This window comes from Epinephelus fuscoguttatus, linkage group LG5, assembly GCF_011397635.1.
Source record: "Epinephelus fuscoguttatus linkage group LG5, E.fuscoguttatus.final_Chr_v1".
Lineage (NCBI taxonomy): Eukaryota > Metazoa > Chordata > Actinopteri > Perciformes > Serranidae > Epinephelus > Epinephelus fuscoguttatus.
In genome coordinates, this window is record NC_064756.1 from 4,962,981 (window position 1) to 4,978,586 (window position 15,606).

General features: G+C 39.9%; 1 protein-coding gene across 1 annotated transcript; it reads left to right on the forward strand.

Moving 5' to 3' along the window:
• The first annotated feature begins 3,963 nt into the window (after window positions 1-3,963).
• xaf1 (XIAP associated factor 1) lies at window positions 3,964-11,481 on the forward strand. The gene is made up of 7 exons (XM_049576967.1): window positions 3,964-4,074; window positions 6,831-6,966; window positions 7,059-7,115; window positions 7,270-7,498; window positions 7,601-7,665; window positions 10,193-10,438; window positions 10,531-11,481. The coding sequence occupies exons 1-7, from the start codon at window positions 4,037-4,039 to the stop codon at window positions 10,561-10,563; spliced, it is 804 nt and encodes a 267-aa protein (XP_049432924.1). The 5' UTR covers window positions 3,964-4,036; the 3' UTR covers window positions 10,564-11,481.
• Window positions 11,482-15,606: the final 4,125 nt, after the last annotated feature.

Consider the following 15,606-nt stretch of genomic DNA (forward strand, 5'->3'; position numbering starts at 1 on the left):
GCAGAAAAAAGAGATTTTACTTGTTGGTCCACTAGAAGAAAGGCAGAAACTTCAGTCAAAGTTTGGCAGTCTGCCCCAGCAGATTAAATCACATGTTACAAGCCTAGGAGTGATTTTAGACTCTGATCTTAATTTTATTCGCCATTTTAACAGAAGTTGCAAAAACATAATTTTTTCACCTTAGAAACATTGCCAAAATTAGACCTTTTTTAACTCAGGATGATGCTGAAATACTTGTACATGCTTTTTTTTTTTTTAATCACTAGCCGTTTGGACGACTGCAATTCCCTTTTTACTGGTCTCCTTAAAAAGTCACTGAAGAAACTACAAGTTATTCAGAACGCTGCAGCCAGGATTTTAACAAATACAAAAAAGAAGAGATCACATTAGTCCTCAGCTTGCATCATTGCACTGGTTGTCTGTTTCTTTTAGGATTGATTTTAAAGTTCTGTTACTCACTTATAAGGCCTTAAATAATTTAGCACCGTCTTATATCAGCGATTGCCTTTCTTCTTATGCCCCAACAAGAACTCTCAGATCCTCCACTGTCTGTCTTTTAGTTGTTCCCAAGGCGTCCCACAAGAGAACTGGTGAAGCTGCTTTTTGTTTTTATGGCCCTAAACTATGGAACACTCTCCCTTTAGATCTGAGAATGGCAGACTCCTTAGCTATTTTTTAAAAAGAAATTGAAAACCTATCTTTTTAATTTGGCTTTTAATACGGGTTGGTTTGATTTGATTTTTATCACTGTTATTGTTTTGTTTTGTTTTGTTGATGTTGTTTAAATTGATGTGCTGTTTTAACTGTTGTTGTTTTGTTGTTTCTGATATTGCTTTGTTCAAGCACTTTGGGCTGCATTTGTGCATGAAAGGTGCTCTATAAATAAAATGTATTATTATTATTATTATAGTTATTCAGTTATTGTTCAGAGCTGTTACAGAATAATAATATCTGCCCAAACGCTGTTTAAACAGTGTGTTTCCTCTGCAGATGTGGTTCAGATTGATCCCAGGTGGGGCTCAGCACCTGCCCTTTGCCCTCTGACAGAGGTGGGTCGTAACTAGTTACATTTACTCAGTTACATTTACTTGAGTAACTTTTTGGATAAATTGTACTTTTCAGAGTAGTTTTAATGCAAAATACTTTTTACTTTTACTTGAGTTATATTGTTTTAAAGGAACAATACTCTTACTTGAGTACAATATTTGGCTACTCTACCCCCCTCTGAGTACATTATTACACACACACACACACACACACACACACACACACACATATATATATATATATATATATATATATAAATATATAGTATAAGAATATATTTGTGTTTCTTGTGCCTTGATTTATGTTATGTTTGTAAAGATTTAATTTATTTTTGTTTTAGTTAAAAGGGTATCGTTTAAAATACATGAATTTGCAGATTATTATTTTTGATTGACTGATTACATTCATGTTCTTATTTTACAAATAAATCAGACGTTACTCAACAGTTACTCAGTACTTGAGTAGTTTTTTCACCAAATACTCTTTTACGCTTACTCAAGTAATTATTTGGATGACTACTTTTTATTTTTACTTGAGTTTTATTGTTCTAATAAACAATAAACAATTGTATAAACATAAACAATTGTACTCTTACTTGAGTACAATTTTTGGCTACTCTACCCACCTCTGCCCTCTGACGAGATGATGAGATGTTTTTCAGAGTTCAAAAGGAAGAAGTGCAGAATAAAGTGAGGAGAGGAGAACAGAACTCACTTGAAGCCTGCTGTTGTAATTAAACACAGGTCTACTTATAGTTTGGAGGGTAGATTGGTTTACTAATTATTTCAATCATTCAGGGAACAATGTTCTTTCATTAATTTAGTGTAAAGATTTATTGATTGTGATGGTTCTTTATTTCATAGAGCACTAAAGTGTGTACACTGATGTTAAATGTAGAAAGTGTGTGTGTGTAGCAGCTGCTGGGTGTGTATAGTATAGACATGAGACACCTCAGACTCATTACTGTGCATTAATGTTCTGTAATTAGGCCTCAAGAGCTCCTCTGGTGCCAGCAGACACATAGAGACCTCCAGGGGCCTCTGCAAGCAAACAAAAGAGAAAACACACCTGCCTATATGCAAAAATATTTTGTGTAAGAGATGCCCTTTAGTCCCACCTGAGCACCTGCCCCACTAAATGTCTGTGCACGGCTCTGCTAGTGATGTGACATTCGCAAACGAGCCGAGTCTTTGAACCGGCTCTTTAGAGTGAACGAGCCAGCTCCTAATTTCTTTGTTTTTTTGCTTTATTTTACTCTGTATCCATTAATTTCAGATTATTTGATCTGGAACAAGTTGAGAGAGACTAGTTTGTGTTCACTCGTTCACTTCAAAAAGCCGGTTCAAAGACTCGACTTGTCATTCACATCACTAGCTACTTGTTGTTTATAAAGGCCGTTGCTATGGCTACAATATCCAGACCACGTGATGCAATAAATCACCAATGCGATTCGTCATTGAACCCAGTAACACCACCCCACCACACACACACACACACACAGAAAATAAAAATTAAAAAAAAATTAAAAAACGAACGAACAAACCGCATCTTTGAACCGGCTCTCACAAGTGAACGAGAAATCCCATCACTAGCTCTGGTTCTGGGTGGGGTTGCACCAGTTTGGCGTATCTCTCTACTAAATTCAGGATTTAGTAATTACTAAACCACTACTAAACCCTTAGGAATTACTAGCTAGTTTGCAACTAGTTGTTTACTAATTTCGGTTGCACCAGACCAGTTTACGCAATCCCGTATCTAGTAGATGCGTAAGTGGTTACTAGTCGCATGACGTGACGACAACAACTTGGCTACCCAATCAGTGTGCGGAGCAGAATGTACACAGGAACAGCTGGGCGCAGCCGGGCAAGATACTCCACAGTCTCTTCAGTCGGTAAGTAGCCTACCGTAAACAATATGTATCATACAAACTGTGTAGTGTTGTCGTTTTGGGATGCATAACATTCGCCCAGATAGCATTTTGATTCAACGTTGAATTAGTGTCAAATGGGTTAAAAGTTAAGTCAGTTTCTATCTGGGAGCCTAACGTTAGGTAAGTTAGGGTAACAACGGAAAACAACCGTTAACTTTTAGCTGCTCTGTTACGTTAGTGGCACAGGTTGTTAAGGCTACTATTGCAGCTAATCCAGTGTATATTGAAACGATAAACATCACGCTAACGTAGTTGTTGGGGTGCCCACGCAACACCAGCGCCACCCGACGCACTGCCCGGCACACAGTACTTTTGTGGACTTGGATCGTCCCCCCAACCACATTCTGCATCGACCCCGTAGCGAAGTATCACAACGCGATTGTCACTTGTAGCGACGGAGGTAGAGCCCCGTTTGACTCGGACCCGTGCTCAATTGCCGGAGCCAGCATGTCCGTGATCCGCATTATCTGGTCGCGCCTGAACCGGTACCGACAGTAAATACTGAAGTCATCGTACTCCACAAAGGGTGGATTCGGTCTCTCAAAACCCTTTTCCTAACGGCAGGTTCTCTGTTTTGTAGAGCAAGCCTCTCTAAACGAGCCATAGTTGCTGTTTTCTTCAGTTGGTTTTGATCCTGTGTCGGCAAACTAGGTAACTAGGTAACAGTTACACAACCCTTAGGGTAGGTGTAAATATTTAGTAAACACTTAGTAATTACTAGCTCTGCGTGATTCCTAGTAAAATTGGTGCAACCCAATTTAATTTAGTAATGACTAAATCTTGATTTAGTAAACACTTACACTTTTACTAAGGTTAGTAAACACTTAGTGAGAGGTGGTGCAGCCGGCTCCTGAAGTCTAACTCAAGCTCATAACTGACCCCTTCACTGCTGCAGTCACACTGGAGCTTTGGCGCCATCCTGTGGCACATGCGCACAATGACACCATGTGTTGGAGCAGCATGCTTTCACTTTCTGTTTTGCTGAACTGAGACCGAAAGTGTCAGGTCACATAGTCAGGCTTTTTCTGTAAATCGATCATAGTTCGGGGACTTCTGCGGATGGAGAACAAGGAGGAGACACGCACCTGCGGCCAGTGGTGAGAGTTTACTTTATCAAACGTTTCTTATGGATAGAAGTCACTGTAAATTACATTTAAAACTCTGGTTGTGTGATGTTTTGATACTTAAGAAGCAAATATACTGAATATAGGACGTGAACCAGTAGTGTACCTGTTCAACACTGGTTTCAGACAGTTAAAGTGAACTGTACACTGAATAATATTCATGTCTCTGTATATTTTTAATGACTATATTCCAACAAACACCTGACAGAGAGCAGTGGGACATCAGCGGGCTGTGTGAGTCCATGTTTGTAAGAAGGAAGAAAGTTAGGAAGTCCTAACACACATTAATCTGATGTCGAGGCAATATGAACCTGTAATGTGTTTAATAAGTTCAGCAGTGAGACTCATTGACTCGGGGTTAAAGGAAACAGTCTCCTTTCACTTTCTGTATTTAGCCTGAACTTGGACAGGTTTGGAGCCACAGTGTGTGTGCTGAGCAAGTTACTCTCTAAAGTAGTTACCTTCATTTAAATGTAATAAGTTACTTTACAATACTCTGTAGAGTAATAAGTTACTTATGACGCTACTTTCACCAAAATGACCTCAGAGGAACTGATGTTGATGTTAAATGGATGAGGCTCGTGTTGTTTCACAGAAGCTCCAGTTTATTGCCGTTCATTTCAAATCCAGTGCTGCAGGTCTGAAACATTCATGTGTTCACACAGTGGTTATTACTTTGGATTAAAATCCCTGTGATGATACAGAACAATTAAATAATTAAATGACTATCTTTGGACACAGGGAGGGTCAGGCAGAGGATCAAAGACGAATAATTATGAAATATGGATAAATATTTGTGGGTCTATGATATGACACACAAGAAACACCGGAGCTGGAGTAAGGGAGTAAAATTTATTCATATAGCAACAAGAAAGAAACCCTCGAGACAAAGTGACTTTGTGAGCCACGTAATGAAAACTGCACAACCAGCAAAGCTATTTGCGCACACACAACAAAAAGAAGAATTCACACTACACAACAACAATACACAAAATTGGAAAAAAGTACAAGTTACCCAAACACTTGTCTGAACAGGTGCATCTTTAGCTGGCGTTTACAAGAAACCACAGAGTCAGCAGATGGTAAAGGAGCAGGCAGAGCGTTCCCAAATTTAGGTGCTACAGCCACAAAAGCTGGATCACCATGTGTCTTAAAGTGAAATCAAATTTAGCATGTTTGATCGACGAGAGCAAGCTGAAGAATACAAGGAAGGAAGCCTGATTGTGTACGCTCTGTACATAAGGTGAAGGAGCCACCTCCCGGTTCCCAAAGTATTGGTTATGGAGTTAAATTTGTGTCTTTATTACATGCGAGAAAATAAATGATATGAGAGAAAAAAAATGTTTGAGAGAAAAAGTTTTCACACTGATAGAAAAAAATAATAATATTTGAGAGTAAAAAAAGTTTTGAGAGAAAGTATTTTGTCATAGAATATATATATAAAAAATTGAGATTTAAAAAATGATTTCCAAGAAAAAAAACTCTCAAAAAACTTTTTTTTTTTTAACTCTCAAATATTATTTTGTTGCTATCAGTGTGAAAACATTTTCTCTCAAAACATTTTTTCAAATTTTTCGAATTCAACTGAATCATTCATCCACCATGGTGGATTCACCGGCATAGATGTGCTGGGATAGGAAACTCCAATGTTTGAGTAAGATGATGACACAGATGAATGATTCCGTTGAATTCGACTCCCAAGACGATCCTCACCCAGCTGTCAATTCGATTGAGACTGGCCAATAGGAACGTGGCCCCGCCCATGACGTTATTTTCGCAGTGAAAGCAAAATCCTGACACGAGAGCAAAGACTTAGGTTTTGAGAGAGAGAAGAAAAATGTTTTGAGAGAAACATTTTTTTTTTTTAGAGAGAGAGAGAAAAAATGTTTTCACACTGATAGCAAAAAAATAATATTTGAGAGTTAAAAAAAAGTTTTTGAGAGTTTTTTTTTTCTCGGAAATCATTTTTTAAATCTCAAATTATTTTTTTTATATTCTTTGACAAAATACTTTCTCTCAAAACTTTTTTTAGTCTCAAATATTATTATTTTTTGCTATCAGTGTGAAAACGTTTTCTTTCAAATATTTTATTTTCTCTCACATCATTTATTTTCTTGCATGTAATAAAGACACAAATTTAACTCCATATTGGTCAGCTACAGCACCACCAGAGAGAGAGTTATCTATAAGAACAGGACTGTGTGACGGCGTTGCTCTGCCGTTGTAGAGGATGTGAATGGAAACACATCCAACATATACTAACATCACCCAGATGTGGCGATCACTGGCATCCTTTTAGGCCTGTAATGTGGCGTAATGACGTGACAGCACACAACAACCTCCGGGTGATATCTTTTCTGTCGGCACACTGGTGGATGTCAGCATGGATCAATGAAAAATGAAAACAATAAGCAGTTTGTTTTGGATGGTTTCACCTCACGTGACGCTGTAAATGTAATAAAATGACCTCAAATCCTGTTGGTAAACACGTTATATTTCTTCATTACTGCTAACACGTACTGAAACACTGTCAGACATGTTTGCTGTCAGGGCCCTGAAGTGGTAGAACAATCTACCGGAGGAAATCAGGTCGGCCGAGTCAGTGATCCCTTCTTAAAACACCTTTTATCGGAGAGCTTTTCCTGATTTTACTTGAGTTTGAAGTTCATTTAAAGTGTCTTTTATTTCTTACAAGGCATAATATGACGGTCAACATTTTTCTCTTGAAGCCACAAAGACGTCGCAGAGGCCAACTTCGCTCTGCACGAAACGCACTGCAAGCGCTTCTTGTGTCCCTGTCCTGACTGTGGTGAATCAGTTCACAGAGAGCTACTGGACAAACACAGAGAGGAAGAGCACGCACAGGTACACACACACACACACACACACACACATGTACACACACACACTCCACATGACGGTGTGTTCTGGAGGCTTACAGCTCTGTTTGTCTGCAGGTGAGATGCTCCAAGTGTAACAAGAAGATGGAGCATCGTCACCTGAAGGATCACGAGGTGAGTCGGACTGTTGGTGTTGTTTGCCTGGATATTCAGTTTAAATAACTTCATCCCTGTCAAAGTGGGGAAAAGATCAAGAGTCTCCAAAAGGCTCATTGTAAAGGTTAAACACCTGTTTATCAGTCTGCCTCTGCTCTGCTCCGTCCTCCAGTCTGACGAGTGTGTGGAGCGTCTGCAGAGCTGTCAGTTCTGCGAGCTAGAGCTGCCGCACAAGGAGCTGGACGAACACAGTCTGGCCTGTGGGAGTCGCACTGAACGCTGCTTGGAATGCGGCCGCTACGTCACCCTGAAGGACCGGGCCGAGCACGAACTGACCTGCTCAGCTGCTGACGACGACTCAGCTGCTCCTCAGACTAGCAGCAAGCCGCCATCAAACGAGAGTAAGGGGATGTGGGGCAACACCGACTAACTTACACAATACGTCTTTTTCTTTAGCTGTTACCATGACGATTCTACTAAACTCTGCCTGTTTTGTTTCACAGGAGTAACAGTGATGTGTAACAGATGTATGAAATCAATTCCAGCTGAGGATTTAGACGATCATGAGGTTTGTGTTTATTCCAAGCATTTGTCTTGCATTCATTCATTCACTTCCCATAACCACTTATCCTGTCATGGGTCGCAGGGGCTGGAGCCTATCCCAGCTGACTCTGGGTGAGAGGCAGGGTTCACCCTGGACAGGTCACCAGACTATCACAGGGCTGACACATAGAGACAGACAACCATTCACACTCACATTCACACCTACGGACAATTTAGAGTCACCAATTAACCTGCATGTCTTTGGACTGTGGGAGGAAGCTGGAGCACCTGGAGGAAACCCACGCTGACACAGGGAGAACATGCAAACTCTGCATCATTGTGCAGCCCTCATCTTATATATTATGGTAAAAATGAAAGTAACGATCCCACTTAAGAATGAAACAGGACAGACTGACAAAGTTAGTAACTAGCTGGGGAACATAGTGGAACATCTGGCAGCTAAAATCTCAGTGTATGTCTCAGTGTTGGTATAGATTAAAAGCATGACGAGGCTACATCCATCCATTTTCATCGGCTTATCCGGGACAGGGTCATGGGGGCAGCAGGCCAAGCAAAGCACCCCAGACGTCCCTCTCCCCAGCAACCCTTTTCAGCTCCTCCTGGAGGACCCCAAGGTGTTCCCAGGCCAGATGAGATATGTAACCCTCCTGTTCTGGGTCTGCCCCGGGGCCTCCTACCAGTGGGACGTGCCTGGAACACCTCTAACAGGAGGCGCCCAGGAGGATCCTGATCAGATGTTGAACCATCTCAACTGACCCCTTTCAATGCGAAGGAGCAGCAGTTCTACTCCGAGCTCCCTCTGGATGTCCAAACTCCTCACCCTATCTCTAAGGCTGAGCCCAGACACCCCACAGAGGAAACTCATTTCAGCCACTTGTATCCCCGACCTCATTCTTTCAGTCACTACCCAGAGCTCATGACCACAGGTGAGGGTTGGGACGGAGAAGGACCAGTAAATCGAAAGCTTTGCCTTCCAGCTCAGCTACGAAAGGTGGCTCAGGGCTCCCCAAGGAGCACATGTGCTCCTAAGTTGAAAAAGTAAGGAGCGCACAAAGAACTTTAGGGGCACAATGTAAATTGATCAAATAATGTGTTTTCCATAATAAACGTGATGCAAATAGACATTTACAAGCAAAATTATTAAATTAATTTGTACGCAAAATGTATAGAAAGGTAAAATCATCAAGTTTTGAAAAAGTATTGCGATTTAATTTTGTCTTTAACGTTATCATCTTATATATATTATCTTTGTAATATGATTATCTTATATAATGTTATTACTATCCTAAAACATTCTCCAGGTCCTCTGAAACTCTGCAGGACTTATTTCCACCCTGCCCAGCAGCGGTACCGTGGCGAACGGTCCCTAACTGCGGGGAGAATGGAGCAGGCTTCCCCGGAGGTCCGCCGCTTTTCCCGGTCCGTCTCCTCCACACTATAATCCATAATCGTGTCACACGGGGAAGAGGGGAGGCTGCTGGAGTTCCTCCAACATTTGCGGTTAGATTATCATGTTTTTTTATTGACAACAATATAGGCTGCTTCGGCTGATTTTTTTATGCGCACATGTGCCCCTAAGTATTTTTTACAGTTTGCACACACCTATTTTTGGTCGCAAATGCGACTGAAACGCTTGCACTGTCGAGCGCTGTGGCTACATCTGTAATTCCCCTTCAATCCTACACACTCGGCCTCAAGGTCAGCAATGCATAAAACGTTTGCTAACTTTAGCCACCGTGAGCTACAGCTCAGCTACGGCTGAGGTTAAACCCCTGATTGTACTGCACTGAGCAGAGGAGCGTTACACTGCTTAGCTGTTGAACTTTTATTTATAAGAGAAAAAATGTCCTCTTTCTTTTCCCGTACATGTCATAGACTCACCAAAAGCCCAAATCCACTGCAAAGGATATAAAATTAACACTAAGGACAGACCGATATATCGGCCGGCCGATATATCGGGCCAATATTTGAGTTTTTTACTTGTATCGGCATCGGCCGATACGCGCGTGGGTTCGTGGATTTATTTTTCCCTGGCACTTTTTTTCATTCAAAAGTATGTGGTTAAGTTGAACAAAGCTGTTGAATCCTACTGTGTACAGTAGTTGTTGTTTTATTTATGCTTCAGCCTAAATATTTGTTTATTTTATAAAGACATTACTGGAAGATTTAAGAGCACTGAACTCTTTTTTTTATTTGAATGTATAATAATAATAATAATAATAATAATAATAATAATATTCTACCTGTTCTACCTCAACTTTCCATCTTGTTTTAGTATTTTTTACTGTTCAGTAAATGTTTCTTATTTTAAACTTGAGACCTGTAATATTTGTTATCGTTGTGTCATTTTTTTGATGTAAATTGAGGGAGCAAAAGCAGTATCGGCCCCAAATATCGGCTCAAGAAAATCGGCAGTCCATAATCGGTCATCGGCTAAGGGTGATGGAAAAAAATCAGTATCGGCATCGGCCCTAAAAAATCCATATCGGTCTATCCCTAATTAACACCGCTGTCTCTATCTCCCAAACCAGCTGGAGTGTTTTCCAACAACCAGACTGGACAATGAAGAGGCTGCACCAGAGGAGGAAGAGAGCGACGATGAGGATGACTTCTACAGTGTGAGGGAATCTACTTGGCTAAGCAGCACCTTTAAGGCAAACTCCCTGTCAGACGAACCCAGCAGAGGTCCCTGGGGTGATGAAGGTGACCCAAACCAGATCAGCACCTGCCCCCACTGTCACCTGGCCCTGCCTAACTTCACACTACGCTGGCACACGGTAACACTCCTGCATCACAAACGATCTGTATATACATTCTTTAAAAAAGGTTCCTGTGCTAAAAGTTTCCCAATGTCTCTGTGTGTTTTTAGGTGAAGTGCCAAATCCACATTCTCTTGAAATAAAGAGACAGAGCTCGTCAGGATGGAAACACTGCTTCAGAGAACTTTGATCATGTGTTATTAGCAAAAGGATGGAAAACTTACTGGGCTCCTTTTTATGTCTAGACAAAGGTTTACATTTTGTTTTTAGTTTTACTTACATTTAGTGTTAGTGCGTGCATGGCTTTGTGCTCGCATGAAGAGAAGGTGTTCTCAGAAAGTTCTCAGTATCTCATTAAACTTCACAGTCCCACTGACTTTCTAATTTTCCTTTATTAAATACAAATACAGCCACTAAACTGCAAAGCTAAAAGCTAATTGCATCTGTCTAACAAGCGAATGGTGTTTTGAGTCAGCAGCATCAAATTGAGCAACAAAAGTTTACATGCCAAAGTCTGAGATGAACTATTTATAAAGACATATTAACCATAACCTGTAGAAATAATGGATGTAGCTACCGTGATGTCGCCCATTGGTTCGTGGACTGCCATTTTGAAGCCTTGAGTTCAGCCAAAGACGGTGGATAAACCAAGACGGTCCACTGCGAGTCAGTTTCCTGTATCAGTGTCACGTGGGGTTCACGACCACCACGCCCCTTTAGGAGACTAACAGCAGGTTCTGTGTCCATTGACTTCAGTGGGAGAAATGAACGATTTTTTTGCCCCATAGTCACCGAAGCAAATATTGGACCCATTTATCACAAGCCACATATCTTCAGAACATTCTGACACCAAAATGGCAAATTTCAGACGGACAAATCAGGAGAAAATTTATTTTGTTCAAGACCTGTCTCTGTCTCAACAACACACTCTCGCGAGACCTGGCAACAGGTATCTCCTCTCTGATGCTGAAATCAGTGCAGTTGAAACATGATTGAGCTAGCAAAGCAGTTTTGTGTTGCTATGTGTGGTATTTATTCAGTTTTGGGAAATCACGAGGTCTAGAAAGCATCAGTGGCTGCAGCTGACAGGGACAGCTAACACTAGCAGCAAAGCTAACATCAGGACGTCATCTGTTAAAAGCCTCCCGTTGTCGGATACGACATGAAACTACTCCAGTTAGCTCAATCATGTTGTAACTAAGACATCCGCTGGAAAAAAATATTTTTTTCACAGACCGTTTGTTTATTTATTTATTTATTTAGCTTAAGGCCAATAAGGGTATACACATGTTGACAGAAGTGAGGTTGGGGATACTCGTCTTTGATTGGGGTACGGGGGACAACGCCTACTTAGGAGACTGGAAATGTATACCATTTCATACAATGGGAGTATATTGTAGGTGGCCATCTTGGAGTAATCCAGTATCTTTGGTTCAGCATGTCGTCTGTTGCCATCTTGGATTTTTGGGAGCCAGAAGTGACCATGTTCGGATTAGAGGGTGGAGCTACGGAGGGTGGATCTCCTCACTTAAAGGAATATTTTTGTTGCTGTTTTGTTTGAAGGGTGGATGTATGTCAGCTAGTTATGTAACGTTAGCTACCATTGTTCTCATTATGTTTTCCTTTGTAAAATAAAAAATTAAATTGAAAAAACTACACAACCTACAGTCTTGAAAAAATGAAATTACATATTACCTTGAGTTGTCTTTAACACCAAAGAAAGTGGCGAGTGTTCATGTTAGCTAACATGGCTGTGAGCGAGCTTTAACAACTATCTCGGTTTGAAATAAACATTAAACACGTGCCCTTTCTCAATACTGTTATAACGTTACTTAAAAAACTAGAATTACTACCCTGGCGTGTTTGACTCCGCCCACCAGTCCAGTGTCTCTGACAGTCTCCATCCATGTCAGTGAAAACATGGATGCTTCACACACACACAAGATCTATACAATCAGCACAGTTTCAAGATTAGAGTCACCAATTCAGTATCTGACCAAATGTCTCCCCTTCTGTTCCTGAGATATGATGTTGGGTAATGGGCAGAAAAGTGTTTTATGTAGAACATTATAATGTCACAGTGAAGTTGACCTTTGACCTCTTGGATCTGAAATGTCATCACTTCATTATTTTATCATGTCAGACATTTCTGTGAAGTTTTGTCATAATTAGTGTATGAATTCCTGATTTATGGCCCAAAACATTTTGTGAGGTCACAGTGAGCTTGATCTTTGAACTTTGACCACAAAATTCGAATCAATTTATTTTTCAGTCCAAGTGGACGTTTGTGCCAAATTTAAAGAAATTCCATTATGTTTTTGAGATATCGTGTTCACAAGAATGAGACAGATGCAAGGTCACAGTGAACCACCGAAGTCCAATCTCTACATTGTTGAGTTCAAATGATTGTTTGTGCCAAATTTGAAGAAATTCTCTGTGATCTTGAGATACTATATTCACAAAAATGTGATGGACATGGTCAGAGTGACATTGACCATGCCCAAATTCTAATCAGTTTGAGCCAAATTTGAAGAAATTCCCTCATGCCTTTTTTTGAATGGGATGGTTGTGAGGTCACAGCGACCTTGACCTTTGATGCTCGACCACCAAATTCTAATCAGTTCATCCTGGAGTCCAAGTGATGGTTGTGCCAGATGTGAAGAAATTCCCTGTGTTCTTGAGATATCATGTTCACAAGAATGTGACAGAAAAGGTTGCAGTGATCTTGACCTTTGACCTATGACCACCAAAAACTAATCAGTTCACTGTGAGTCCAAGTTGACATTTGTGCCAAATTTGAAGAAATTTCCTGTGTTTTTGAGATAACACATTCACAAAAATGAGACGGATAAGGCCACAGTGATCTTGACCTTTGACCACTAAAGCGTAACAAGTTCATTGTTGAGTCCAAGACGTTTGTCCAAAATCTGAAGAAATTCCTTTCAGCGTTCTTGAGATATTGTGTTCACAAAGATGGGACGGACAGACGGACAACCTGAAAACATAACGCCTCTTGCTACGGCTATCGCCAGCACAGAAGGATAATAAATATTAAGCCTGTATGAATATTATTGTTACTGTAGTTGAAGGAAAAATAAAAAAACATCAGGTCTGAGTTCTTCTGTGTCTCTTCGAGGTTAAATGAAACTTAGATTGTTGCTAAGGCTGATAGATGATGTCATGGGCGGACACGGTCAGATTTTCTGGAGCTGCCATCAATCAATATCTTTACGTTTGACGTTAAATTTACTTAAACTTGTACTCAGACAAAGCAATTACACACCTAATGACATATAATAATAAAATTAATTGACCACACACAGAATGAAGTGAGACTCGTTTAATATTTCCTTTGCAAAGCAGTAAATTTGTTGGTATTCTCTTACAGTACATTTCTATATCAGAAAATAGGTCACTTTAAGTAAAAAACAAAACCAAAATACATAAATCGGCTAATATAATTGATTCCAGCAAACCAATACCATTAAATAGAGGAGATATTGTATCAGTGAAAGTTATAAACAGCAGTATTCATAATCAAGAAGAAGCTGTGAGAACCGCGCCATGTTACGATAAATAATCTGATGAACTTTAACGATACATAAACTGAGCAGCATAGTACAGTACACTCACTGTGATGTAACAATCATCTTAAAGGCACTTGCTGAATCCAGACTGTTTTGAAAATAAAAACATAATATTTATATTTGTTTCTGAGAACACACTAATAATAACACGACAACCTATAAATATGCATTAACAACAACCAGTGCAACATATCTTTATGTTCAATTCGCTCTGATAACCAGATAACCAGTCTGTGTTAAAAAGGAATGAATAGTCTTTAACTACTGCAAGGTGCTGGTGGGCTCGTAAGACTGCAAGCTGAAAATAAGTCACAGGTTATTTGCTCCACAAAAAAGTAAGAGTTATGTTTTCAAGTCCCCCAGGAACAACTGACGTTTATTAAAAACACTGTGAGGAGAAAATCAAAACTGCAAAATCGTCTCTATCTTCCAACAGCAGTCCGTTCACGACTATTCTGTGAGCCCTATAAATATTTTTATATTACATATAAACCATTAATAAAAACAGCAACGTCCCTAGGACAGTACACAGATTAAGATCAGTGCTGTAGGAGTAATAATTATCTGCTTATTTATAAATAAAAATGACTTTGTAGCCAATAATACAATGTATTTAAAAAAGTGGAGAGGAAGGACAGTCTGATTGGTCAGTAGAGGACGGTCACTCTGCTCAGGGCTGAGCTGTGTCTGGTTTTGAGGCTCATGTAACCACTGTTCATACTGTGGAGAGTTTTATTAGTAAACTGTAACTATAAAATGAAAGGATGTTTTGCTGCCTCTCACAGCAGCTGGAGTCTGAGAAAAAATAACTTCATTCACTGGGCCGACTGCCGGCAACTTTTAAGGTGGAACGTTAACTTGTAATGTTACTCAATGCATGAGTTGATGACGTGAATCCATCAGCACACCTTAAATTTCACTGTGACAACTTTGACCATCACTTTAGTTTTTATTCTCTCTCTTGGATGAGACAGACTTTTAGTAATGAGTTTAAACATATATCCTCCTGAGACCCGATTTTTTGTTTGATATATATTTTTAATTTCTTCTAGCTCTTTGGGATCAATAGGACCCAATAAGTATGAGAAACTAAGGAATGTCAACAATAATTAAGCCTGAATGATCTCAAACGAGACGATAGTAAAGTCTAAATGTCTTCAAACAAGTACTTCCTAATTAACAGTGTCTTCTCTTGTTACTGTTGCTAAAGTTGGTCAAATTTGTTGCCGTATCAAACTTAAAAACATTACTAATCATAAATAAACAAGTTTCAACCATTAAAGGGAAATTTCGGTTTATTTCAACCCGTCTCCTATCGTCCTAAATTTGTTTCAAGTGACTAGTCACATAAAAATAATAGTTAGCATGTTAGCCGTTAGCCTAGATACAGCCGGGGCGCATAGTAGCGTCAGACCTGTTAAAACGTAAGTGAACGGGCAACCTTCAAGTGCAAAGTTAGTCCACTAAACAAGCTTTTTTCCCACAAAGACCGCCTCATATCGTTAGGATAAATGTCAGAGAACATATAGAAAACGACATGTAAACGTGTTGTCTTACCTTACTGGTGTGCTGCCATGTTTGTTTACCATTTAGCTCTGC

Bases quoted from the DNA above. Each gene is read 5' to 3' on its own strand.
- xaf1 (XM_049576967.1), top strand. From the start codon at position 4,037: ATGGAGAACAAGGAGGAGACACGCACCTGCGGCCAGTG. The intron at 7,116-7,269 runs GTGAGTCGGACT...TCCGTCCTCCAG, and splicing joins GTCACCTGAAGGATCACGAG to TCTGACGAGTGTGTGGAGCG. The intron at 7,666-10,192 runs GTTTGTGTTTAT...CTCCCAAACCAG, and splicing joins AGGATTTAGACGATCATGAG to CTGGAGTGTTTTCCAACAAC.